The 26,123-nt window shown below is 48.5% G+C and overlaps 1 protein-coding gene across 8 annotated transcripts in view; it reads right to left on the bottom strand.

The window, feature by feature from the left end:
• The window catches only part of LOC140390078 (kyphoscoliosis peptidase-like), a 930,728-nt gene that overhangs the window by 804,858 nt on the left and 99,747 nt on the right, over positions 1–26,123 (bottom strand). For all 8 annotated transcript variants that reach the window (XM_072474955.1, XM_072474961.1, XM_072474960.1 and 5 more), the window contains exon 2: positions 4,529–4,636. In XM_072474955.1, the coding sequence (XP_072331056.1) occupies positions 4,529–4,619 (91 nt within the window). In that variant the 5' untranslated portion in view covers positions 4,620–4,636. The remainder of the gene's footprint in view (positions 1–4,528; positions 4,637–26,123) is intronic.

The raw sequence follows: 26,123 nt of genomic DNA, 5'->3' as shown, positions 1-26,123 counted from the left end.
GGGGAAACCAAACAGGGTGAAGACACTATGTAGGGCTTTAATGAAGGTGGACGTGGTCATATCAGGGCAAGGGATTGCAAAGGGGAAGCGGGAGAACTCATCAATAATATTGAGTAAATATGTATTGCGGTTATTGGAGGAGAGGGGCCCTTTGAAATCGGTACTGAGGCGCTCAAAGGACCGTTCAAAGATCTTATCGTTCTTGATTTTGCCCCGCTGCGTATTGTCGAACATGAAGGCTACCGATCGTTGGTCGGTGATGAGGGTAAACCTCCTACCAGCGAGGTAGTGCCTCCAGTGCCGTATGGCTTCCACAATGGCTTGGGCTTCTTTTTCGACTGAGGAGTGTCGAATTTCAGAGGTGGTGAGGATGCGCGAAAAAAACGCTACCGGTCTGCCTGCTTGATTGAGGGTAGCGGCGAGGGCGACCTCTGATGCATCGTTCTCCACCTGGAAGGGGACGGACTCATCCACCACGTGCATCACGGCTTTGGTGATGTCCCCCTTGATGTAGCTGAAGGCCTGGCGGGCCTCAGTTGCCAGTGGGAAGATGGTGGCCTTGATTAGTGGGCAGGCTTTGTCTGCATCGTGGGGGACCCACTGGGCATAATATGAGAAGAACCCGAGGCACCTCTTCAGGGCCTTGGGGAAGTGAGGGATGGGGAGTTGTAGGAGGTCAGGGTCAGGTCCTAGGACCCCATTCTCCATGACGTAGCCGAGGATTGCTTGTCTGGTCGTGCGGAAAATAAATTTCTCCTTGTTGTAGGTGAGATTGAGGGTTTGGATGGTTTGGTGAAATCGGTGGGGGTTGGCGTCGTGGTCCTGCTGATCATGGCCGCAGATGGTGACATTGTCCAAGTACGAAAATGTGGCCCGCAGCCTGTACTGGTCCACCATTCGGTCCAATGTTCTTTGGAACACCGAAACCCCGTTCGTAACGCCAAAGGGGACCCGGAGGAAGTGGAAAAGGCAGCCGTCTGCCTCAAACACCGTGTAGTGGCGGTCCTCTGGGCGGATTGGGAGCTGGTGGTATCCAGACTTCATATCCACCGTGGAGAACACCCGGTAGTGTTCGATCTGGTTTACCATGTCTGCAATTGACACCGGTCTTGACGACCACCACCTGAGCTCTCCAGGGGCTATTTCTGGCCTCGATGACTCCCTCCCGCAAGAGAAGCAGGACCTCGGACCTGATAAAGGTCCTGTCCTGTATGCTATACCGCCTGCTTCTGGTAGCTACTGGTTTGCAGTCGGCGGTGAGGTTCGCGAAGAGTGAGGGATAGTTGACTTTTAGAGTCGCGAGGCTGCATATGGTGAGTGGGGGCAGGGCCCCGCCCCCCCGAACATCAGGGTTAGGTTCCTGAGGTTGCATTGGAAATCTAGTCCCAATAGGAGAGGAGCGCAGGGGTCTGGGAGCACATGATTTAAAATTTTCGTACTTGGCTCCCTGGATTGCTAGGGTTGCGGTAGTGCACCCTTTGATTTGCACCGAGTGCGACCCAGAGGCGAGGGCGACGGTTTGGTGTGCCAGGAAAATTGGGAGCGAGCAGCGTCTTACCAAGTCCGGGCGAATGAATCTCTCTGTGCTCCCGGAGTCGAAGAGGCAAGGGGTCTTGTGCCCGGTTACCCGGACGGTCATCATGGAGCTCCAGAGGTGCTTGGGTCGCGACTGGTCCAGGGTGACTGCTCTGAGTTGCGGGTCGTCGGCGTGGGTGGAGGTGCTGGGGCGGTTCCGCGATGGCTGCCCATGTTGATCATACTCGTCGAGCGGCGTAGCAGATGACGCCAAGATGGCGGCCCCCGTTTGTCGAGCGTGGCGGGCGGCGAGGAAGATGGCATCCAAGATGGCGGCCCCCATGGATTGCATATGGCCGGCCATGTGCGGGAGGATGGCCAAGATGGCGGCCCCCGTGAGTCGCACGTGCTGTGAGGACTGGAAGATGGCTGCTCCCATGGATAGCACAAGGCTGGTGAGGGAGGTGGAGTCGGCAGTCACGCTGCCTCGCTGTGGGGTCTGCGGGCCTGTGAGTCTGAGGATAGGGCCTGTGAGTTAGAGTTCTTAGACTTGGCCAGGCAGACTTTGGCGAAATGTCCTTTTCTCCCGCAGCTGCTGCAGTTCGCATTAGGGCCGGGCAGTGCTGCCGGGGGTGTTGGGACTGGCCGCACAAATAGCAGGGTAGCCCCCCCCCCCCCCCCATGATGGACGAGTGGCCGCACGGCACAGGCCTGGGGTAGTCTGTGGTGGGGGATCCACGAGGGGGTCGCCTGGTCAGCCTGGTCCCACAACGTAGACGTCTTGGATGCCGAGTTCCATATGCCGAGTGGCCGTAACGGCCTGGTAATTGTAGTTGCGTGCGAGGGCTTTGAGGTCGCATAGGTAGTCATCTAGCAACTCCCTGGGACGCTGGTGGCGAATGGTGAAGACGTGTCACGTGTAGATCTCGTTCACGGGCCACGCATAGAGGCGTTCGAGCTTCGCAAGGGCATCTGTATAGGAGGAGGCTTCGTCGAGTTGAACAGAGATTCGATGGCTCACCCGTGCGTGGAGGAGGCTCAGCTTCTGTTCGTCAGTGACGGAAGGCGTGGAGGAGGCTGCGAGATAGGCTTTGAAGCATTGAAGCCAGTGCAAAAAAATTTAGTTCGCCTCCGCGATCTGCGGATCGAGTTCCAGTCAGCCAGGTTTGAGGGCCGATTCCATAGTTGCGTTTAAGTTGATTAAATTGATGCAACCATCAATTCACTCGAGACAAGAGTAAAGGTAAGCCGTGGCTTTAATCAACTTAGAACAGTGCCTGCCTGCGACTGATACAATACTGTGCGCCGCCTACAGGTCGACTGCTCTTTATACCCCCCTCAAGGGGAGGAGCCATGGGCAGAGCCCATACATGTCCCAACATGTTCCCCTATGGATGATGCCATACAATGGCCCATAGGTGGAGCCCACAAGGGCAGCAACATAGCATAGATGCAAATACAAAGGCAAAGCATGGTACTGATGCAGTGGTGGATTATAGGTATAATACATTCACCACACCTTGATAAGCAAGGGATGAAAATTTATTGAACGTTGGAATGGTGTGGAGTTGAGGTTACCATCTGAGCAGCCATGGTCTTAATGAATGGCAGAGCGGGCTCAAGGGCAGAGTGGCCTACTCCTGCTGTTAATTCCTATGTCCAGATGTTCTTATGAGAGTGTGTCTGCGTGTGGGTGTGTGTGTGATTGTTATATATTCGCAACTCGAAGATTTTTTATGTGAGTGAAGATAGGCATGTATTTTAGAGTGTGCATCTGTGTGTAGTTGTGTATGTGTGTGCATATGCGAGTGTGTATGTTTATGACCGTGAGATTGTATGTGTATAGGTGTGTGACAGTGTGTGAGACACGAGTGTGTACTTTTATGTGTAGGAAAGCATGGTTGTGCACGAGTGTATGTGCGAGAACATGAGCATGTGTTTGTGTTTGGGTGTGCATGAGTGACTGTGTGTGTCTGTCTGTATGCATGTGAATGTCTGTGTGTCTGTGTATCGGAGTTTGCGTGTGTGTGTATGTGGAAATAAATTTGATGTGCATTGACATATGCATCTGTGTGCTGGAAGGACGGTATTTTTCTCATAATACTCTCTGGTTTGTTAACAGAGCTTTCCCCAACGATGATGGCCACAGGAATTCAACCCCGAAGTCAAGTGGCAGACTGAGGGAATACCCCAATCAGGAATCAGTGCAATAAGGATCAGCAGTGTAGCCTTACCAGACTATACAAGTAGAGAGCTGAGACCTGTTCGTGGTGGAATGCAAATTGGTGAAGAAGGTACCCTGGAGAGTGGAAAATGTGCTGTGTGTTTGTGTAAGTATTGTGTAAGCAAGACCTCGGACTCTAAGAAAGCCTTGATTGAGTTTGCACTTTAGCCTGTATGGAAACCTGCTCTGGCAATCTGACTTTATTCTGTGTTTTGACCGTGCCTCTGCCTTGCCCACCTGAAGGGCTGCCGCTGTTATTACTATGTTGGTTTTTGCCTGGGAAACGGATTAGCCATCCAGATTTAAATTGGGATACATCCTGCGGGATTACTCATCGCCGGGATCCTCCGGCAGTGCTACTCATGCCCACTAGTTTCCCGACAACATGGGGTGGCCACAATGGGAACCCCCATTGGCCGCCTGCGGGAATGGAGAACCTCGCTGCCGGTGTGGGCGTGCTGCGCCGGAAAACGGGTTGGTGGGACGGAGAATCCCACCCATGGTGTGTAAAGGAAGTTCAGAGAAGAGCAAGGTATTTATTTCCTTCCTTAAATAAACGTTCCAATTTTTAGAATTTGGATAACTGTGTGAGCTATTGAACTGAGTGAATTCCAGCCCAACTATCCCAATTCCCATCCCCTCATGACATCACAGTGTGATACTATATGTGGATGTTGTATGTTCTTATGTGAGTAATAGTATGTATGGAAGGTAGTATTTTTAGAATACCTTTTCTTAATTTTCTTTCTGAAGTGAGATAATGGTAAACTTAGTGACAACAGTACTTACATACAAAGCAAAACCACAATGGAAGGAATGGTAAACAGATTATGGCCACCAAAATTTTCAGGAAGCGATCAAAGGTGCTTTCCGTTGCCATCTTGTCAGTGTTTGAATCTGGAATCCAAGTTAAACAGATATTTAAGTTCTAGAATTGCTCAACAGCCACTTGGATTCATCTCAATTTTATTATCAACTAAGATTGACACATTGTGGTAAATATTCAAACTAATTGGGTTGAGTTAGGACATGTTTGAGAAGCATACAATTATGAGGGGCATGCATACAATTATGAGGGGCATAGATAGAGTAGACAGGAAGGAACCTTTTTCCTTGGTGGAGGGATCCATGACCAGAAGACATAGATTGAAGGTAAGGGGCAGGATGTTTGGAGGGGATGTGAGGAAAACATTTTTTCACCAGAGGGTGGTGGGATACTGGAACTGCTGCCTGAAAGGCTGTTGGAGACAGAGCCCCTCATAACATTTAAGAAGTATTTAGCTGTGCCCTTGTGATCCCAAGCTGTACAAAGCTATGAGCCAAGTGTTGGAAAATGGGATTAGAATAGTTAGGTGGTTGTTTTTGACCGGCCTAGATGTGAAATGAAAAAAATGAAATGAAAATCGCTTATTGTCACAAGTAGGCTTCAATGAAGTTACTGTGAAAAGCCCCTAGTTGCCACATTCCGGCGCCTGTTCGGGGAGGCTGGTATGGGAATCGAACCGTGCTGCCTGCCTGCCTTGGTCTGCATTAAAAGCCAGCGATTTAGCCCAGTGTGCTAAACCAGCCCCTTTGGTGGACCAAAGGGACGTTTCTATGCTTTCGACCTCTATGGACGTGATTTAACTGAGAAATTTTGAAGTGTCATTTTCGGCGCGACTGGTGGTTTGTTTCCCGACAGCCGCGTTGGTGTACCAAAAATGAGCCCCCATGAGCTTTTTGCCATTTCTGGATGTCTCTCCGTCTGATTCACCAGATTTGCACCTCAGCGCCTCACTGCTAACAAGAGGGAGCTGCTTTTACCACTCACTCCTAGTCAATGCACAAGCCTGACAGTGCGCAGACCTGCTGTCTGCTTTGGCGATGCTGACCTGGACAGGCTTCTCAACACTTGATGCAAGATGGAACATCCTGCTCCTCCAAGGGGGTCAGAGGGCCAGCAGCAGGGCCACCAATGCTGCGTAGGAGGGAGTGGCTGTCAGTGTGGGCAGCATGACCAGGAGGACCAGAGTCCAATGTTGGAAGAAGATCGACGACCCCCACTGAGCTGCAAGGGTATATTACCATCTCTCTCCTGGTGTCAGTTCTACTTGCCACCCCTCAAATTCTTAACCGCCCTCCACCACCACCACCACCACCACAGATCATTGGCCAGCACCTCACACCCTCCCTACATCTGATTTTCGTGTTTATTCCTCAAACCCCCTGGCCCAACAGCTCAACCCCTTCATGTTCTTTTGCAGTGCCCACACATGCCAACTGCCATAGATACCCACCGATGCAGCTCATCGAGCCCTCTCTTTGTCCCTGTGGGAGAAGATAACCCATAATAAAGGGAAAGGGTCAGGATGGAGTACCAGAGGTTTGAGCCCTCATCCCCTATGAGGATCTGGCCCTGGAAATCACAGGGTTGACGAGGAGAGAGCAATCACTGACGGTGAGATTGGCCTGTGCCACAGAGGTGAGGATCCATTGCCCCTTCACCCAGATGACCTGTCTCAAGTGAATTGTTCATGTCAGACAAAGGGGTCCTTCTCTCTCTCTGACCGCATGTCCATTTTCCATCTGATGGGGCCGGGCCATCCGGAGTCGTTGCCCCACCCACCCCCGCCAACCAAGGGACTACCTCCGAGGAGAGCTCCAAGGAGACAACTATCGAGGCATCTCGGCTATCATCCCCATCTTGGACCAGCGCAAAGACACACATCTTAACATTAGTAGTCCGGCTCCTGGGGTTCAATCTGGTGAGCACCACACAGTTGCTGATGTGTATCAGTTGGAGGCTGGAACATCCAAGGGAGACCGAAGTCGGAGGTCTGCTGGATCCCAGGACTCAGCTGACTCCCAGTCAGATGCCAAACCTCTGTACAAGGTTATCCCGCAGCTACGGCATGGCCTTAGATTCATAGGGGAATATCAGCAACATCCCGGCGAGTGGATAGATGATTGGAGGAGTCCCAAAGGCTACGGGCGCAGGAGATGATGCCCACAGTGCATGGGACCGAGGCCAACACTGCTAGGGTGATGGCCTCAGTGGAAACCTGGAGCAATAGATCAGCGTCTTTGAGTGGTGGTTCCCAAGGCATGGCCCAGTCTGTGTCAACCATGCATAAGGGCCTCGTAATCATGCCTCAGTCACTGAGGGATGCGTCCAAATGTAGGTGGACATTTACGGGCACTGTAGAGCATGGCTTAGTCACTGAGGACGATTAATGAGGGCATCGATACTATGGTGCAGACAACGGGGAGGTGCCAGGACTGGCAGAGTCAGATGACGCAGAAGCCTGTGGAACTCACTCCAGCTGCTTCTCCATCCCATGGCATCCCCCGGGCCCTATGGGCAATATCAGGGAGGAGGAAGTGCGATAGCCCAACCTGGGGTCTGCCACCAAGGAGACGACAGCGGTCTGAAGTTCTTCCAAATCCTGCCCCCTCCTGACACCGTCTAATCTCAAGGGCAATGGTCAGAACAGGGTAGCACGGCGAAGCCATGTGACACTGGTAAGTTATCCGGCCCTCTGGCTCCAGTTCCTGCAGAGGACATCTGCCAAGGGCATCAAAGGCCATAGAGCTTGAAAAGCAACAGGCTTCCTCCACCTCTGATGTGCATCTTGGGTACACACCTAAATGTAGCCGTAAACCACCTAAGATTGAGAATCACTGATTGGGGTGTGTCACGGTGAGCACTATCGGTAGCCAGAGCAAATGGAACTTTTAAATTAAAACATGCTACACCTGATACATATGAAGCCTCCATCACATTAATCTTCACTGAGGAACTGCCTGCACCCCCAGCCCCTGTGCCCTTCGCTTCCCCTATCCCCTGACCATAGTGGTCCAAGATCAAATGCCCCCATGCGGACCCTGTTATGAGGATGGGTGTGAGCGTACTGTCAGCAGAAAGACAGGAGTCAGACTTTGGTATAAACTGAGGAGCACTAGAGCTTTCCTCACCGTGAGAGATCATCACTCTCCTTCCTTTATATAGTGACCCGCTGACAGTGCCAACGCAGGCCCATCACCCTGGGGTGATGTTTCACAGATCCTGGCAGAGGGGGAGTGGGGATGTGGAGCAGTGGGAGGTACATGTGTTGAACATTCAGGGAGTGGAACAATCTCCTGTTAATGAAGAGCATTTCCTGATGCCCCGGTGCGTGCAAGAGGACTTGCATGCGATCAATTACCCCCTGTACCTGGGGCATCCCAGCGATTGCGTAGAATCCTGCAGCCTGGGCATCTTGGTGGACTTGGTTCATTAAAGTTTGATATAGTCAGCTACCCAGGCATACAGGGCATCCGTGACCTCACTGATGCACATGTGGGCCGTAGATTGTGATATGCCGCACAAATCCCTGCTCGAGCCCTGGAATGAACTGGTGGCATGGATGTTCAGGGCTGTGCTGAATTTCACGGCCACTGGGAGTTGGTGTTCCCGTCTCCGCAGGGTGCCAGGTCCACAACGACATGGCATAGGTGCTGCACTGTCTCTTTGTTGAGACAGTGCAGCACCTATCTCCTGTGACACATGCCGTCCGTCATTTTCTCGAAAGACCAAAAATGCCTGTAAACCTTGAGCCATTGCTGGCATCCACCTCTGGGTTCCTTCTCAGCTTGATAGGCGGCCGGGGATTCAGGGTGTGCAGAGGCCCGCTGCACATGGGATGCCGCCTCCAGCCTGCGTCGATACTGCTGCCTTTTCTGGCGTCTGGCCGTTTGGGTTGCGACCAGCACCGCAAGGGCATACGCTGCAGGACCGACACCACCATCCACAGAACAAAGGGAAATACAGCACAGGAACAGGTCCTTCGGCCCTCCAAGCCTCCGCTGACCTCTAACCTAAAATCTTCGACACTTCCGGGGTCCGTATCCCTCTATTCCCATTTATTCATGTATTTGTCAAGACGCCCCTTAAATGTCACTATGCTATCTGCTTCCACCACCAACTCGGGCAGCGGGTTCCAGGCACCTACTACTCTGTGTAAAAAAGACCTCCCTCACACATCTCCACTAAACTTTGCCCTCGCACCTTAAATCTATGTCTCCTAGTAATTTACTCTTCCACCCTGGGAAAAAGCTTCTGTTTATCCACTCTGTCCATGCCCTCATACTTTTGCAGACTGCTATCAGATCGCCCCTCAACCTCCATCAAGGACAGCATAAAAGCAAAAGAATAAGCATACAAAGTGGCGATTTCTAGTGGGATGCCAGAGAATTGAGAGGACTTCAAAAGCGAGCAGAGGACAACTACCAAAGCAATAAGGGGGGAGAAGATGAAATGAGTGCAAGTTAGCTAGTAATATAAAAGAAGAGAAGAAGAGTTTCTTTCAATATGTAAAAGGTAACGGAGAGGCAAAAATAGACATTGGACCACTGGTAAATGTGTCAGGAGAAGTGATAATAGGAAACAAAGAAATGGCAGAGGAACTGAATAATTACTTTGCATCAGCCTTCACAGTGGAAGACACCAGTGGGATGACAGAGCTCCAGGAGTACCAGGGGGCAGAGGTGAGTGCAGTGACCATCACAAAGGAGAAAGTTCTGGGGAAACTGAAAGGTCTGAGGGTGGATAAGTCACCTGGACCAAATGGACTACACCCCAGGGTTCTAAAAGAGATAGCTGAGGAGATTGTGAAGGCATTGGTGGTGATCTTTCAGGAATCACTGGATGCAGAGAGGGTCCCAGAGGACTGGAAAGTGGCTAATGTAATATCGCTGATTAAGAAGGGAGGGAGGCAGAAGACGGGAAATTATAGGCCGGTTAGCCTGACTTCGGTCATTGGTAAGATTTTGGAGTAGGTTTTTAAAAATGAGATCGCGAAGTACTTAGAAGTGCATGATAAAATAGGACAGAGTCAGCATGGCTTCGTCAAGGGGAGTTCATGTCTGACAAATCTTTAGAGTTCTTTGAGGAAATAACAAGGAAGTTAGACAAAGGAAAACCAGTGAACGTGATTTATTTAGATTCCCAGAAGGCCTTTGACAAGGTGCCACAGAGGAGACTTTAATTAAAAGCCCATGGTGTTAGGGTTAAGATCCTGGCATGGAGAGAGGATTGGCTGACTGGCAGAAGGCAGAGAGTGGGGATAAAGGGGTCTTTTTCAGGATGGCAGCCGGTGACTAGTGGTGTACCTCAGGGTCTGTGCTGGGACCACAACTTTTCACAATATACATTAATGATCTGGAAGAAGGAACTAAAGGCACTGTTGTTAGGTTTGCAGGTGATACAAAGGTCTGAGGGATAGGTAGTATTGAGAAAGCAGGGGGGCTGCAGTAGGACTTGGACAGGCTCGGAGAGTGGGCAAAGAAGTGGCAGATGGATTACAATGTGAAAAAGTGTGAGGTTGTGTACTTTGGAAGGAGAAATGGAGGCATAGACTATTAGGGGCTGTTTAGCACGGGGCTAAATCGCTGGCTTTGAAAGCAGACCAAGGCAGGCCAGCAGCACGGTTCAATTCCCGTAACAGCCTCCCCGAACAGGCGCCAGAATGTGGCGACTAGGGGCTTTTCGCAGTAACTTCATTTGAAGCCTACTTGTGACAATAAACAATTTTCATTTCATTTCATTTCATTTTATTTCTAAATGGGGAAATGCTTAGGAAATCAGAAGCACAAAGGGATTTGGGAGTCCTTGTTTATGATTCTCTTAAGGTTAACTTGCAGGTTCAGTCGGCCGTTAAGAAGGCAAATGCAATGTCAGCATTCATGTCGAGAGGGCTAGAATACAAGACCAGGGATGTACTTCTGAGGCTATATAGGTTCTGGTCAGTCCCCATTTGGAGTGTTGTGAGCGGTTTTGGGCCCCGTATCTAAGGAAGGATGTGCTGGCCTTGAAAAGGGTCCAGAGGAGGTTCACAAGAATAATCCCTGGAATAAAGAGCTTGTCATATGAAGAATGGTTGAGGACTCTGGATCTATACTCATTGGAGTTTAGAAGGATGAGGGGGGAACTTATTGAAACTTAACAGGATACTGCGAGGCCTGGATAGAGGGACGTTCAGAGAATGTTTCTACTGGTGGGAGAAACTAGAACCCGATGTCACAATCTCAGACTAAAGGGACAATCCTTTAAAACTGAAATGAGGAGGAATTTCTTCAGCCAGACGGTGGTGAATCTGTGGAACTCTTTGCCGTAGATGGCTGTGGACGCCAACTCATGGAGTGTTTTAAGGCAGAGATAGATAGGTTCTTGATTAATAAGGGGATCAGGGATTATGGGGAGAAGGCAAGATAATGGAGATGAGAAACATATCAGCCATGATTGAATGGCAGAGCAGACTCGATGAGCTGAGTGGCCTAATTCTGCTCCTATGTCTTATGGTCTTATCGTTCCAGTGATTTTATAAAAAAAAAAAAAAAAAACACGTTTATCCAACCTCTCCTAACAGCTAATGTCCTCCATACCAGGCAACATCCTGGTAAACCTCTTCTGTACCCTCTCCAAAGCCTTCACATCCTTCTGGTCATGTGGCAACCAGAATTGAACACTATACTCCAAGTACGGCCTAACTAAGGTTCTATACAGCCGCAGCATAACTTGCCAATTTTTATACTTAATGCCCAGGCCGATGAAGGCGAGCATGCCGTATGCCTTCTTAACAACCACCCGCGTTGCCACTTTAAGTGACCTGTGGACTTCTATACCCAGATGCCTCTTAGGGTTCTGCCATTTACAGTATATGTCCCACATGTATTAGGCCTTCCGAAAAGCATTACCTCATATTTGTCCAGTTTAAACTCCATCTGCCTAAGTCTCCAACCAATGTCCTTCTGTATCCTTTGATAATCCTCATCACTATCCGCAATTCCATCAACCTTTGTGTCGTCCGCAAACTCGCTGATCAGGCCAGTTACATTTTCCTCCAAAGCATTTATATATACATATACTACAAACAGCAAAAGTCCGAGCACTGATCCCTGTGGAACACCACTAGCCACAGCCTCCCATTGCTACTCTCTGCCTTCTATAACTGAGCTGGTTCTGTATCCATCTTGCCACTATTGACTTTCAATCGCTTCCTGGGTAATGAGGTCTCTCTCCTTTAGAGCTGACCTGGACCCTGTAGCAGCACCAATAAAGGACTCTGTACCATAATCCAGCACAGCAGACCTCACAGACTGCCAAATACTCCTGCCAATGTTACTTTTGTTTTTGCAGGACGTCAATGCTCTGTAAGGAATTGGAGAAGAATATACACCGACAATCAGTTTGGGTTTCCACCTGAGACCCTCAAATCCCTCAAGTCTTCTCTGCCATCCAGCGAGCCAGTTGCGCTGAAAAACGTCACTCTGCTCACTCACTGGGGAGCCACAGCAGGGATCATTAGAAGTCTGACCCATGCTGAGAATATGACCGAGATCGTGCTCAGCTGCCCTCTCCTGATCCACACACACAGCCTTTGGTGGCGAGGATATCCCCAGTGCTGAAGCCCGAGTGTTTGATTGTTGGCTGCTGCCTCGATGGTGCAGACTCGTCTCGAGGTCAGGTGAACTGTTCAGGCTTAATGTTAAAATAAAATGTTTTCAATCTCTGACCAAAATAAATTTGAAACTACCAAATGGTGCCAAACATCAGCTGAAAATAATGGTGCACTGCAGTTCGTGCAGCTGAAACCCTTCCCACCTCACCTCTGTCCAAAAATAATCAGCTGATCAGAAAGGCAGCCATTTTTCTGCCATGAAATATCACCAATCATTCACTGAAAAAATACGTCCTTTTTTGTTTGGTGCCTTTCACTCCAAGTCACTTACCACTCTGACTTGTAAATATATCGCCGTTCCTTTATTGTCGCTGGGGCAACATCCAGGAACTCCCTCCCTAACAGCACAGTGGGTGTACCTATACCTCAAGGTCTGCAGCGGTTCAAGAAGGCAACTCGCCACCACCTTCTGAAGGGCAACTAGGGATGGGCAATAAATGCTGATCTATCCAACGATGCCCACATCCCGTAAAAGAATAAAAAAAGCAATGCCCAAAACACTTGACTGCCTATGAAACACTTTTGAAGTGTAGACCTTGTTGCAAGGAAGGAAATGAAACAGCCAATTTGTACATCAAATCTGTAAGCAACCCCCATCCAGCTCTTAAACTGAATTAAATTTGGTGAAGAGAAATTGATGTACAGAAATAACAGGCATCTAGAATTTGAAAGAAATAGATGGGCCAAGTCTGGAATGCAGTGAGATTGTGCTATTAAAAAGGGAAGTGAACATTCAAATATTGCTATAATTATCATTTGAATGTGTAACTGGCACATGGCATGGTCTGGTTGCTTGGAGACAAAGATGTTGGTGAAAATAGTCAATGTCTTGCTGGAAGAACAAGGAACTAGCTATGCCAGGCAGCTAAAATTTGCTGAGTTTGCCAACAATGACGAGGGGGTGGGCCAGCTTTGACGGATGTTGTGTACCAGAGATGCCTGTCAACAGACAACTGACCAACCACCGAGTCTCTAGGAGGTAGGATCAGCCTACCAAAGATGATAAAATCCTGCTAAAAATATATAAGGCACTGGAATACTGTGAACAGGTTTGGTCCCCTAATCTAAGGAAAGATAGTAAGAAGTCTTACAACACCAGGTTAAAGTCCAACAGGTTTGTTTCAAACACTAGCTTTCGGAGCACTGCTCCTTCCTCAGGTAAATGAAGAGATATATTCCAGAAACATATATATAGACAATATATATGTTTCTGGAACATACCTCTTCATTCACCTGAGGAAGGAGCAGCGCTCCGAAAGCTAGTGTTTGAAACAAACCTGTTGGATTTTAACCTGGTGTTGTAAGACATCTTACTGTGCTCACCCCAGTTCAACACAGGCATCTCCACATTAAGGAAAGATATATTGACATTGGAGGTGTAGTGATCTGTACATCTGTACATACATCTGCACATACACCAGGGACTGCAGCACAGATGTGACAGCCACAGCATCACTTGAGGGAGCATCAGAGAAGTGTTTGTGTTAACTGTAAGTCTATAGTCGTTATTCAGTATTAGAGAATAACATATAGTACCAGGAGTGGTTTCGGCAAGCCAGCTAGACACCAGCAGGAGAAGAGAACTTAAACCAGACATTCGACCACGGAAGGTCTCGCAGCATTCGGACCCTTCAGATACCAATCGGTACGATGGACCCAATCCAACCTCCAGCCTGCTCCAGACCACTGGTAATATGCATTCCAACTGGAAACGTTTCATACAACAGTTCAAAATATATCTCTAAGCTAAGGATCTAACCTCAGCGTCTGATGCCAGGAAGATATCCTTGCTCTTATCCCTGGCAGGTCTGCAGGCATTAGAAATATATAATTTCTTTACCTACCTGGAAGGGGAGGACAAGGGCAAGCTGGAAATAATCATCAAAAAATTTGAAACCCACTGTCAATCTGAAGTTAATGAGATGTTTGAAAGATTCAAGTTCACCGGCGTTTACAAAAACCGGGAGAATCTTTCAGCAGTTTTGTAACTGATTTAAAATTACTCGCTCAATCCTGCAACTTTGAAAACCTCCGTGACTCCCTCATCAGAGACCAGATAGTCAATGGTATATCTGATGAGGGACTTAGAAAATCCTTATTAAAACGAAAAGATCTAACCCTAGAAACGGCCATGCAAAGATGCTCTACTTATGAAAAAAGTAAAGAAGAATATGAGGAGTTTACTTACCGGGACCAAAGCCTTCACCACAAGGTCGAGCTCGTCACAATGGTGGCCCAGGCGTCCAGAAGGCGCTCCTCTAGCGGCAATCCCACGCGTGCGAACCTGGATGCAGGCCACACACATGCGCAGATCTCCCGAAGATTTGACAAGGAAGCAAGGCCTACTGCGCATGCACGAGCGTGGAGGGATAATGTCATGATGTGTCCCCGCTGCAGAAACGCCCACTTAAAAGGGCAATGTCCAGCTCTGGAAAACAATGTTTAAAGTGTGGCAAATACAACCACTTTGCCTCAGAGTGCAGAGCTGCACTGCAAATGAAGACAACAAGACAGAAACACATGAACTTCAACGTGAAAAGCATAGACTCAACGGAGCACAAAAAAAACAATGCTGAGTATTCCTCGGGTGAGGACAACCTCGCTTGTGACAACTCGTTTGTTGTGGACACGATCGAGATAATCGAGGAACATGACACTACAATCGCCACGCCTCACCCGGTCAACATCACTGATTCCAGCAGTGAGTGGACTGTGACTGTGCAAGTCAATGACTTTGCATTAATCATCGAGCTTGACACTGGGGCCTCAGCTAACCTCCTCACTAGTAAGGATCTCCATTCGATTCAAGGAGACCATGAAATAATACCCGCTGCATGTCGGCTGAAGGACTACAACTGCAATCCGATCGCCCCAAAGGGATCGTGCCATCTCTGGGTGGACAACAAGACGATACGCAAGCAGCTATGATTCGAGATTGAGACGACAATAAATCATCACTGTTAGGCGCTCAGGCCTGCAAAGTCCTGCGGCTGGTGCAACGCATTTACATGCACACCCAGGATCCATCAAGCCTGGAAGCTAAAATCCACAGCATGCTACAAGAATACCCCGACGTATTCAAAGGCATGGGCACCCTCCCCTGCCAATACAAAATCATGCTGAAGACAGACGCCAAACCAGTCATTCAGCCGCCCAGGAGGGTTCCAACTCCACTGCGGGAGAAGTTGAAAGCGGAACTCAGCAGACTGCAGTCACAAGGCGTAATATCGCGAGTCACACAGCCGACTGACTGGGGCAGCTCCATTGTCTGTGTTAAGAAACCTTCTGGAGATCTTCGCATAAGCATAGACCCGAAGGACCTGAACCAGAACATTCACCGGGAACACTACCCCATCCCCAAGCATGAAGAGATCACGTCTGAGATGGCGAATGCTCGTATCTTCACCAAACTCGATGTCTCGCAGGGATTTTGGCAGATACAGCTCCATGACTCGAGCAGATTACTGTGTATGTTCAACATGCCATTCGGGCGTTTCAGCTTCAATCGCATGCCCTTATGCATTATCTCTGCGTCAGAAATCTTCCACAGGATAATGGAGCAAATGACCGAGGGCATCGAGGGTGTTAGAGTATATGTGGATAAGAACATAAGAACATAAGAACTAGGAACAGGAGTAGGCTATCTGGCCCCTCGAGCCTGCTCTGCCATTCAATGAGATCATGGCTGATCTCTGTGGACTCAGCTCCACTCTCCGGCCCGTACACCATATCCCCGAATCCCTTTATTCTTTAGAAAGGTATCTATCTTTTTCTTAAAAACGTTTAAAGAAGGAGCCTCAACTGCTTCACTGGGCAGGGAATTCCAGAGATTCACAACCCTTTGGGTGAAGAAGTTCCTCCTAGACTCGGTCCTAAATCTACTTACCCTTATTTTGAGACTATGCCCCCTAGTTCTGCTTTCCCCGACCAGTGGAAACAACCTGCCCACATCTATCCTATCTATTCCCTTCATAATTTTATATGTTTCAATAAGATCCCCCCCGCATCCTTCTGAACTCCAATGAGTACAGTCCCAGTCTACTCAACCTCTCGTCATAATCTAATCCCCTTAAACTGGGATCAACCTAATGAATCTCCTCTGCACTCCCTCCAGTGCCAATATGTCCTTTCTCAGGTAAGGAGACCAAAACTGAACACACTACTCCAGATGTGGTCTCACCAACACCTTATACAATTGCAGCATAACCTCCCTAGTCTTGAACTCCATCCCTCCAGCAATGAAAGACAAAACTCGATTAGCCTTCTTAATCACCTGTTGCACCTGCACACCAACTTTTTGCAACTCGTGCACCAGCACACCCAGGTCCCTCTGCACAGCAGCATGTTTTAACATCTTACCGTTTAAATAATAATCCATTCTGCTGTTATTCCTCCCAAAATGGATAGCCTCACACTTGGAAACATTGAATTCCATCTGCCAGACCCTAGCCCATTCACCTAACCTATCCAAATCCTTCTGCAGACTTCTGGTATCCTCTGCACTTTTTGCTTTACCACTCATCTTAGTGTCGTCTGCAAACTTTGCCACATTGCACTTGGTCCCCAACTCCAAATCATCTATGTAAATTGTGAACAACTGCGGGCCCAACACTGATCCTTGAGGGACCCCACTAGTTACAGGTTGCCAACCAGAGAAACACGCATTTATCCCCACTCTCTGCTTTCTGTTAGTTAACCAATCCTCTCCCATGCTACCACTTTACCCTCAATGCCATGCACCTTTAGTTTATGCAGCAACCTTTTGTGTGACACCTTGTCAAAAGCTTTCTGTAAATCCCGATATACCACATCCATTGGCTCCCCGTTATCTACTGCACTGGTAACGTCCTCAAAAAATGCTACCAAATTAGTCCGACACGACCTACCCTTTATGAACCCATGCTGCGTCTGCCCAATGGGACAATTTCCCTCCAGGTGCCCAGCTATTTCCTCCTTAATGATAGATTCCAGCATTTTCCCTACAACCGAAGTTAAGCTTACCGGCCTATAATTACCCGCTTTCCGCCGACCTCCTTTTTTAAACAGTGGTGTCACGTTTGCTACTTTCCAATCCTCTGGGACCACCCCAGAGTCTAGTGAATGTTGATAAATTATCTCTAGTGCGTTTACAATTTCCCTAGCCATCTCTTTTAACACTCTGGGATGCATCCCATCAGGGCCAGGAGACTTGTCCACCTTTAGCCCCATTAGCTTGCCCAATACTGCCTCCTTAGTGATTACAATCATCTCAAGGTCCTCACCTATCATATCTTTATTTCCATCAGTCACTGGCATGTTATTTGTGTCTTCCACTGTGAAGACTGACCCAAAAAACCTGTTCAGCTCCTCAGCCATTTCCCCGTCTCCTATTATTAAATCTCCCTTCTCATCTTCCAAAGGACCAATATTTACCTTAGCCACTCTTTTTTGTCTTATATATTTGTAGAAGCTTTTACTTTCTGCTTTTATGTTCTGAGCAAGTTTACTTTCATAGTCTACCTTACTCTTCTTTATAGCTTTTTTAGTAGTTTTCTGTTGTCCCCTAAAGACTTCCCAGTCCTCTAGTCTCCCACTAATTTTTGCCACTTTGTATGTTTTTTCCTTCAATTTGATACTCTCCCTCACCTCCTTAGATATCCACGGTCGATTTTCCCCTTTCTACCGCCTTTCTTTTTTGTCGGTATGAACCTTTCCTGAACACTGTGAAAGATCGCTCGGAAGGTTCTCCACTGTTCCTCAACTGCTTCACCATGAAGTCTTTGCTCCCAGTCTACCTTAGCTAGTTCTTCTCTCATCCCATTGTAATCGCCTTTGTTTAAGCACAAAACACTAGTGTTTGATTTTACCTTGTCATCCTCCAACTGTATTTTAAATTCCACCATATTGTGGTCGCTCCTTCCAAGAGGATCCCGAACTATGAGATCATTAATCAATCCTGCCTCATTATACAGGACCAGACCTAGGACCGCTTGTTCCCTTGTAGGTTCCAATACATACTGTTCCAGGAAATATTTCTGGACACATTCTATAAACTCCTACTCAAGGCTGCCTTTAGCAACCTGGTCAAACCAATCAACATGCAGATTAAAATCTCCCATGATAACCGCTGTACCATTTCTACATGCATCCGTTATTTCTTTGCTTATTGCCTGCCCTACCATCCTGTTACTATTTGGTGGCCTATGGACTACTCCTATCAGTGACCTTTTCGCCTCATTATTCCTGATTTCCACCCAAATTGATTCAACCTTGTCCTCCATAGCACCAATATCATCCCATACTATTGCCCGGATGCCATCCTTAAACAACAAAGCTACACCACCGCCCTTCCCGTCCATTCTATCCTTTCATATAGTCTGATACCCTTGGATATTTAACTCCCAGTCGTGACCATCTTTTAACCATGTTTCAGTAACGGCCACTAAATCATAGTCATTCACGATGATTTGCGCCATCAACTCATTCAGCTTATTCTGTATACTACGAGCATTCAGGTAAAGTACACTTATGCTGTTTTTTATGTCTTTGTTATGAATCCTAACGCCTTGATCAGTAACGTTTTGCAAATTATTTTTCCTCTTGCCCTTTCTCCTTATTTTCCTTGTCTTTGAACCCAGGGGCGAGATTCTCCGACCCCCTGCCGGGTCGGAGAATCACCGGGGGCTGGAGTGAATCCCGCCCCCGCCAGTTGCCGAATTCTCCGGCACCGGATATTCGGCGGGGGCGGGAATCATGCCGCGCCGGTTGGCGCCCCCCCCCCCCCCGCTTTTCTCCTGCCCGGATGGGCCGAAGTCCCGTTGCTAAAAAGCGGGCCTGTGCTGTGGGGGCACTCTTTTCCTTCCGCCTTCACCACGGTCTCCACCATGGCGTAGGCGGAAGAGACTCCCTCCACTACTGATAGGAGTAGTCCAACGGCCGCTGACGCTCCCGCGCATGCGCCGCACGGAGATGTCATTTCCGCACCAGCTAGCGGGGCACCAAAGGCCTTTTCCGCCGGCTGGTGGGGTGGAAATTCGTCCGGCGCCAGCCGAGCCCCTTAAGGTTGGGGCTCGGCCCCCAAAGATGCGGAGGGCGATGCCCGAATGATTTACGCCGTTTTGGTTGCCAGTCGGCGGACATCGCGCCGTTTCCGGAGAATTTCGCCCCATATCTCTACATAATAACCTGTCACGTAACCTGCTGCCTTGCTTTCCATTAACCATTATACTGTCCATAGCTTTACCCTTCCCTTCCCCCCAAATTGCTAGTTTAAAGTCCTTGTGACTAACCTATTTATCCTATTCGCTAGAACACTGGTCCCAGAATGGTTCAGGTGAAGACCGTCCCAACGGTACAGGTCCCTCCTGCCCCAGTACTGATGCCAGTGCCCCATGAAATGGAATCCCTCTTTCCCGCACCAATCCTTTAGCCACGTGTTAACTTCCCTAATTTTGTCAACCCTATGCCAATTGGCACGTGGCTCGGGTAGTAATCCAGAGATTATAACCCTGGAGGACCTGTTCTTTAATTTAGTCCCTAGTGTTTGATAATCCCCAAACAGGTCCTCTTTCCTAGTCTTACCTGTGTTGTTAGTCCCAACGTGGACCACAACAACTGGATCCTCCCCCTCCCTCTCCAAAATCCTTTCAAGCTGATCAGAGATGTCCCTCACCCTGGCACCGGGCAGGCAACATACCATGCGGGACTCTCGATCTGGCTTACAAAGGATGCCAACAATCCCCCTAATTATAGAATCCCCTACAACTACCACTTGTCTTTTTGCTCCCCCCTCTTGAATGGCTTCCTGTACCACGGTGCAGTGGTCAGTCAACGCATCCTCCCTACAGCCTTCTTCCTCATCCACACAGGGAGCATGTACCTCATACCTGTTGGACAAGGGCTGAGGCTCCTCAACTCCTAAACTCAGGATCCCCCTACCTGCCTCCCTTGCAGTCACACCACTCTGTCCCTGACCACTGACCAAATTAACAGTACTTAGAGGTGTGACTGCCTCCTGAAACAAAGCGTCCCCAGGTAATGTTCCCCCTCCCTGATGTGCCGCAGTGTGTGCAGCTCGGTCTCCAGCTCATCAATTCTGAGCCGAAGTTCCTCGAGCAGCCAACACTTGCTGCAGATGTGGTCACTGACGGTCTCAATGGGATCCACCAGTTCCATCATCATACAGCAACAGCACATCACCTGTCCAGCCATATTCAATTAGTTAATTAATTTAAATAATTTAAAAAAATTTTTTTTATAGAACCTCAAGGATAAACCTGAACACCAACAAAAACACAGCCCTCTCTCGCCACTCACCCGAACTCAGTCGTTCACCTAAACTCAGATGCACTCTGTTCCAATCAGCACTCTGTGACTAAAGGCACTCCTGCCACACCTTTTGTACCCTGCCTGATTTCCAATGAGCCAATAGGCCCGCTCCAGGAAGTGAAGTCTCCAACTGCCACTCGACCTGTAAACTAAGCACTTTTAAATATGCACTCACCTCTCCCAGCAACCCTGCAGCCTGTGGCCTGCTCCAGGAACTGAAGTCTCTTTTAAATATGCACTCACCTCTCCCAGCAACCCTGCAGCCTGTCTGACATCATCGGATGGTCCAACACTGAAGAAGAACACCTCTGTCGTCTGAAGAAGGTGTTTCAGAGGATTCTTAAGTACGGTTTGAAACTGAACCAGACAAAATGCACATTTGTGAAGGAGTCTGTAACCTTTTTGGGTGACACCATATCATCTCAGGGTGTCAGCCCTGATGAGGCGAAATTCGCTGCAATATGGACCATGAAGACGCCACACGACAAGAAGGCGGTGCTACGATTTTTGGGCTTCGTCAACTTCCTCGGCAGTTTCATCCCAAACATGTCCGCACGGACGGTAGCTTCACGCAATCTCCTACGAAAGACTACTGCGTTTGAGTGGACACAACGTCACCAAAATGAATGGGTGGATCTCAAACAACAACTAACGAGGGCACCGACCCTTGCTTTCTTGACGCCAGCCAGGACGGGATTGGCGCCGTTCTCCTCCAACAGGCTGACCAGTCTGACTGGGTCCCGGTGGCATACGCGTCCAGGGCCATGACCGCAACTGAGTGCAGATATGCACAGATCTAAAAAGAATGTCTCGGACTCCTCACTGGGATTCTGAAGTTCCAGGACTATGTGTCCGGCCTGCCCACGTTCATAGTGGAAACCGACCACAGACCGTTGGTCCCTATCATAGACAAGGATCTAAATGACATGACACCTCGTCTGCAGTGCATCATGATGAAGCTGCAAAGGTATGATTTCACCCTAGTATACACTCCGGGAAGAGACCTTGCCATTGCCGACGCACTGTCCTGATCAATTGGCACTGACAACGCACCACCAGCCCCTGGCAGAGAAATCGAGGCCCAAACACAGTTATGCATGGAGAATTGGGCTGCTTCGGTTGAGAAGCTTTGCCTATTCCGAAGGAGACGCAGAAAGACGCAACCTTACGGAGAGTGCTGCACCTACTCCAGCATGGTTGGACGAGGGGACAATGTCCACAATTTCAGAATGTCAAGTCAGAACTGATTGAAGTTGACGGCCTGCTGCTACGCAATGTGCAGATTGTGATTCCGGCCACACTCCGCACCAAGGTCATCATAGAATTTACAGTGCAGAAGGAGGCCATTCGGCCCATCGAGTCTGCACCGGCTCTTGGAAAGAGCACCCTAACCAAGGTCTACACCGCCACCCTATCCCCGTAACCCAGTAACCCCACCCAACACTAATGGCAATTTTAGACACTGGGCAATTTATCATGGCCAATCCACCTGACCCGCACATCTTTGGACTGTGGGAGGAAACCAGAGCACCCGGAGGAAACCCACGCACATACTGGGAGGATGTGCAGACTCCGCACAGACAGTGACCCAAGCCGGGAATCGAACCTGAGACCCTGGAGCTGTGAAGCAATTGTGCTAATCACAATGCTACCGTGCTGCCCGAGATGCTACGTAAGATTCATGAAGGCCACCTAAGAATTGAGAAATGCAAAAGGTGAGCACGACAGGCTGTGTACTGGACCGGCATGAATCAAGACATAACGGACATGGTCATGACATGTGACACCTGTCAAAGACATCAACCCGCACAGTGTAAAGAACCACTGCAGCAACACAAACTCACAATGGCACCGTGGACAAAACTGGGCATTGACCTATTTCATGCCACAGGGCGTGATTACGTCTTGATCATGGACTATTACTCAAACTATCCGGAGGTACTGAAACTCCCTGATCTCACGTCTTCATCTGTCATCAAGGCGTCCCAGGAGACATTCGCGCGACATGGAATCCCGCGTGTGGTGATGTCGGATAATGGTCCCTGCTTCGCGAGCTGGGAATGGAAAGAGTTCTCAGGCCGCTACAGCTTTCGGCATGTAACATCCAGTCCGCGCTACCCACAGTCAAATGGGGAAGTGGAAAAGGGTGTCCACATTGTTAAACCACTTATTAGCAAGGCAACAGATTCACGCTCGGACATCACCCTAGCGCTGTTGTCCTACCGAGCAATCCCATTGAGCTCAGGACTGTCCCACACTGGACTTGACTAAGTCCATTAGTCAACAGGACGTTCCTCGCCACACAACACCAGACAGTACTCTTGATGACATCAAACCGTCATCCCCACCACCACCGTTAAGACCCTCCAGCAGAAACCGTAAGGCACCCGACCGGCTAGATTTGTAACGACACTTCAATGCACCCACAAGACGAATATGAACATTTCTCACGATGGACCATAACACTGTTAATTCTTTCTGCATTACTTTATCATTTTCGCAGTGTGCAGCTTTGCTTATTCTCACCACTTGTTATGTACAGTTTTCTTAAGGTCAGTCTGAAAACATATCAAGTCAAAAGGGGGGGAATGTAGTCATCTATACATCTGCACATACACCAGGGACTGCAGACAGATGTGACAGCCACAGCATCACTGGAGGGAGTATCAGAGACGGGTACAAAGGGTCGAGCCCAAGGCAGGATCGGCCTCTTTTAGAAGCACAGAGCTAGTGAGCTGGGATAGCTTAGCATAAGCAGTTTACCTTAGTTTCACTGGTAATATCTCTTGACTGTTTTACATCTAGTTGAGCTCTGGAAGCAGAACAAACCCTTTGAATAAAGTGCTTGTGTTAACTGTAAGGCTACAGTCGTTATTCAGAATTAGAGAATAACATAGTCCAGGGAAGGTTCACTTGGTTGATTCTGGGTAGAGAGGGATTTTCTCATGAGGAGAGGTTGAGTAGGTTGGGCCTGTACTCATCAGGTATTACAATAATGAGAGGCAACCTCATTGAGATGTTTAGGATTCTTAGGAGGCTTGACAGGTTGGATGCTAAGAGTATGTTTCCTTTTGTAGGAGAGACTAAACCAGAGTAAGGGGTTGTCTATTTAAGACAGAAATAAGGAGGATTTTTTCTCTCTCACAGTTTAGTGAATCTGTGGAATTCTTTACCGCAGAGAGCTGCAGAGGATGGGTTGTTAAATATGTTTAAGGCTGAGATAGACAAATATTTAGTCAGTCAGCGAATTGAGGGTGATGGAGATAAGGCAGGAAAGAGGGCTTGAGGATAATGCCAGGTCAACTATGATCTCATTGAATGGCGGAGCAGGCTCGATGGGTCGAGTGGCCTACTTCTGATCCCATCTTATGGTCTTATCACAAGGGAAGCATGCACAGAGAAACTGTGCATATGTAAGAAACTGTGCTCTGAGGTATATAATAGTTCGCTAGCTCAGGATAAAGTAGTCTGATCAACTACTTGGAGGCAGGAAGGAGAAAACAAATCATTCACTCCGTCCTGATTAATAGAAAAACCCAAGCTCCTTGGACACGTGAGTATAATTCTTACTGAGTGGAAGATTTTGGAATGCTGAATAAATGAGCTGTGTGCAAACAATAATTTGATAGTCTTGAGTTGTTGATATCTAGAATAAACCTTCAAACCAGAAGTAGGGAGTTAGCCCACAGATCCCCAAAACAACAGAGTGAAAATGAGAGTTAAGTTGGGCAGGACACTGAGGTGAACACTTTGCTCTTCTTCAGAATAGAATCTTTTACATCCACCTGAGAGCCTGGATGAGGCTTTTGTTTATTCTTTCATTTGAAAGGCGGTATCTCCAACAGTGCAGTACTCCTGCAGCATTCCACTAGCTATCAGTCCAGAGTTTGTACTTTAAGCTCTGGAGTGGGTCTTGAACCCACAATCTTCTGACTGCGACTGTACTGTACTGCAGGTAACACTCACTGAAGATGCCATTTATTTCAGGCATGTATTCTCTAGCTTAATTTCTCATGTAGGCACCATTCCTTTCCCGTTCCAGGTAATCAGAGTACCATCACCCCAGCTGTGTGTTCCTCGCCGGCGAGCCATCGCCGGCAGTGGGATTCTCTGTTCCCACTGTGGCCACCCCACGCTACCAGGAAACCCACAGGTTGCTGGCATCAGAAGGAGAATCCCACCAGCAGAGAATTCACCTCACTGCTTCTTTCTCCTGATCTCTCAATCCATCCTGAATCCACAGAGATGGATTTTAATGAGGGTTGTGAATTGGCCACCTATTATTTTAGAAACCTCGAGTCATTTACACACACAAAGATGCCATTTGACCCATCTAGTCCATGCTGGCTCTATATAGAACAATCCAGGCAATCCTACCACTCCACTTAATTCCCCAAGTCCTCCAGGTTTATGATTTCCCAGTCCTGCCACAAATTCCCATCAAAAACCAATGGTCATTTGGCTGGTTCACCAAATTTACCGAGCGAATCCGCCATGGACGGGTCCAGAAAACTCCGGCCTATTTCTTTCAAGCGCTAACCTAAACCATTGATTGCCTCTCCTTTAACCACCATCATTTTCTGAGAGTTCCAGGTCATTAGCACTCACTGTATAAGAAACTTCTTCCCGTTACGACACTCTGGACCAGTGTGCGGTCAATTCCAGCCCCATAGACCCCAGAGTCACACAACAAGTGCGTTAACCAATAATTCTTATAAAAATTCCCCAAGTGTTTGGCCCTTCGCTGTCCACTAATTACAGTCAGAAGGTTTGTAAGTTGAAACACAATTACTGTTTATTTATGACAAGATTAAAGATGAAATATGCAAATGTATAACGACAAGCTAACCCTTTAACTGTCCCACTCTTTATCCACACTCACAAGACAGACAAACACATAAGGGTGGTTAAAAATAATAAGGAAGAAGGTCAAAAGTTAAGCGACTTTCTTCAAATGATAGTTCTGTAGCAGACTTTCCTCACAGCATGCTGGTTGATCGAAGTTTCTGCTTCACAGCTGGCGATGGTCTTCTTGGCAGAGTCATTCATTCAGTATGGTACTTACAGGCCTTCTGGAGTGTCACTTTAGTTCTTCTCAAGGTTCACCCTCAGGCCTATGTCTTTCCTGAGGAACTCTGTCTCACATCAAAGCTCAGGGTTTGACTTCAAACCTTTGCAGTCTTGAGAATATGGCACCCAGACTTACTGGAGAGAGAATCAGTCCTCATAGTGGTCTTATGAAGAGAATCGAGCTGGATCTGTTGGGAGAGAATTATTTGTAATTCTCCACCCAGACTGCCGAACCAAAAGTGAAATGAAACACAAGCCTGGGGCGCGATTCTCCGACCCCCCCACCGGGTCGGAGAATCGTTGGGGGCTGGCATGAATCCCGCCCCCGCCGTGTCCCGAATTCTCCACCACCGGAGATTCGGCGAGGGCGGGATTCGCGCCGGTCGGCGGGCCCACCCCCGGCGATTCTCCTGTCCGCGATGGGCCGAAGTCCCACCGCTGTCAACCACGCCAGCCGGCGTGGATTGAACCACCTTTCGAACGGTGGGACAAGGCGGCGCGGGCGGGCTCCAGGGTCTTGGGGGGGGGGG

Source organism: Scyliorhinus torazame, chromosome 14 (genome assembly GCF_047496885.1).
Source record: "Scyliorhinus torazame isolate Kashiwa2021f chromosome 14, sScyTor2.1, whole genome shotgun sequence".
In the NCBI taxonomy this organism is placed as follows: domain Eukaryota; kingdom Metazoa; phylum Chordata; class Chondrichthyes; order Carcharhiniformes; family Scyliorhinidae; genus Scyliorhinus; species Scyliorhinus torazame.
Note: the sequence above shows the minus strand (reverse complement) of the source record. Positions and strands in the feature narration are given on the sequence as shown.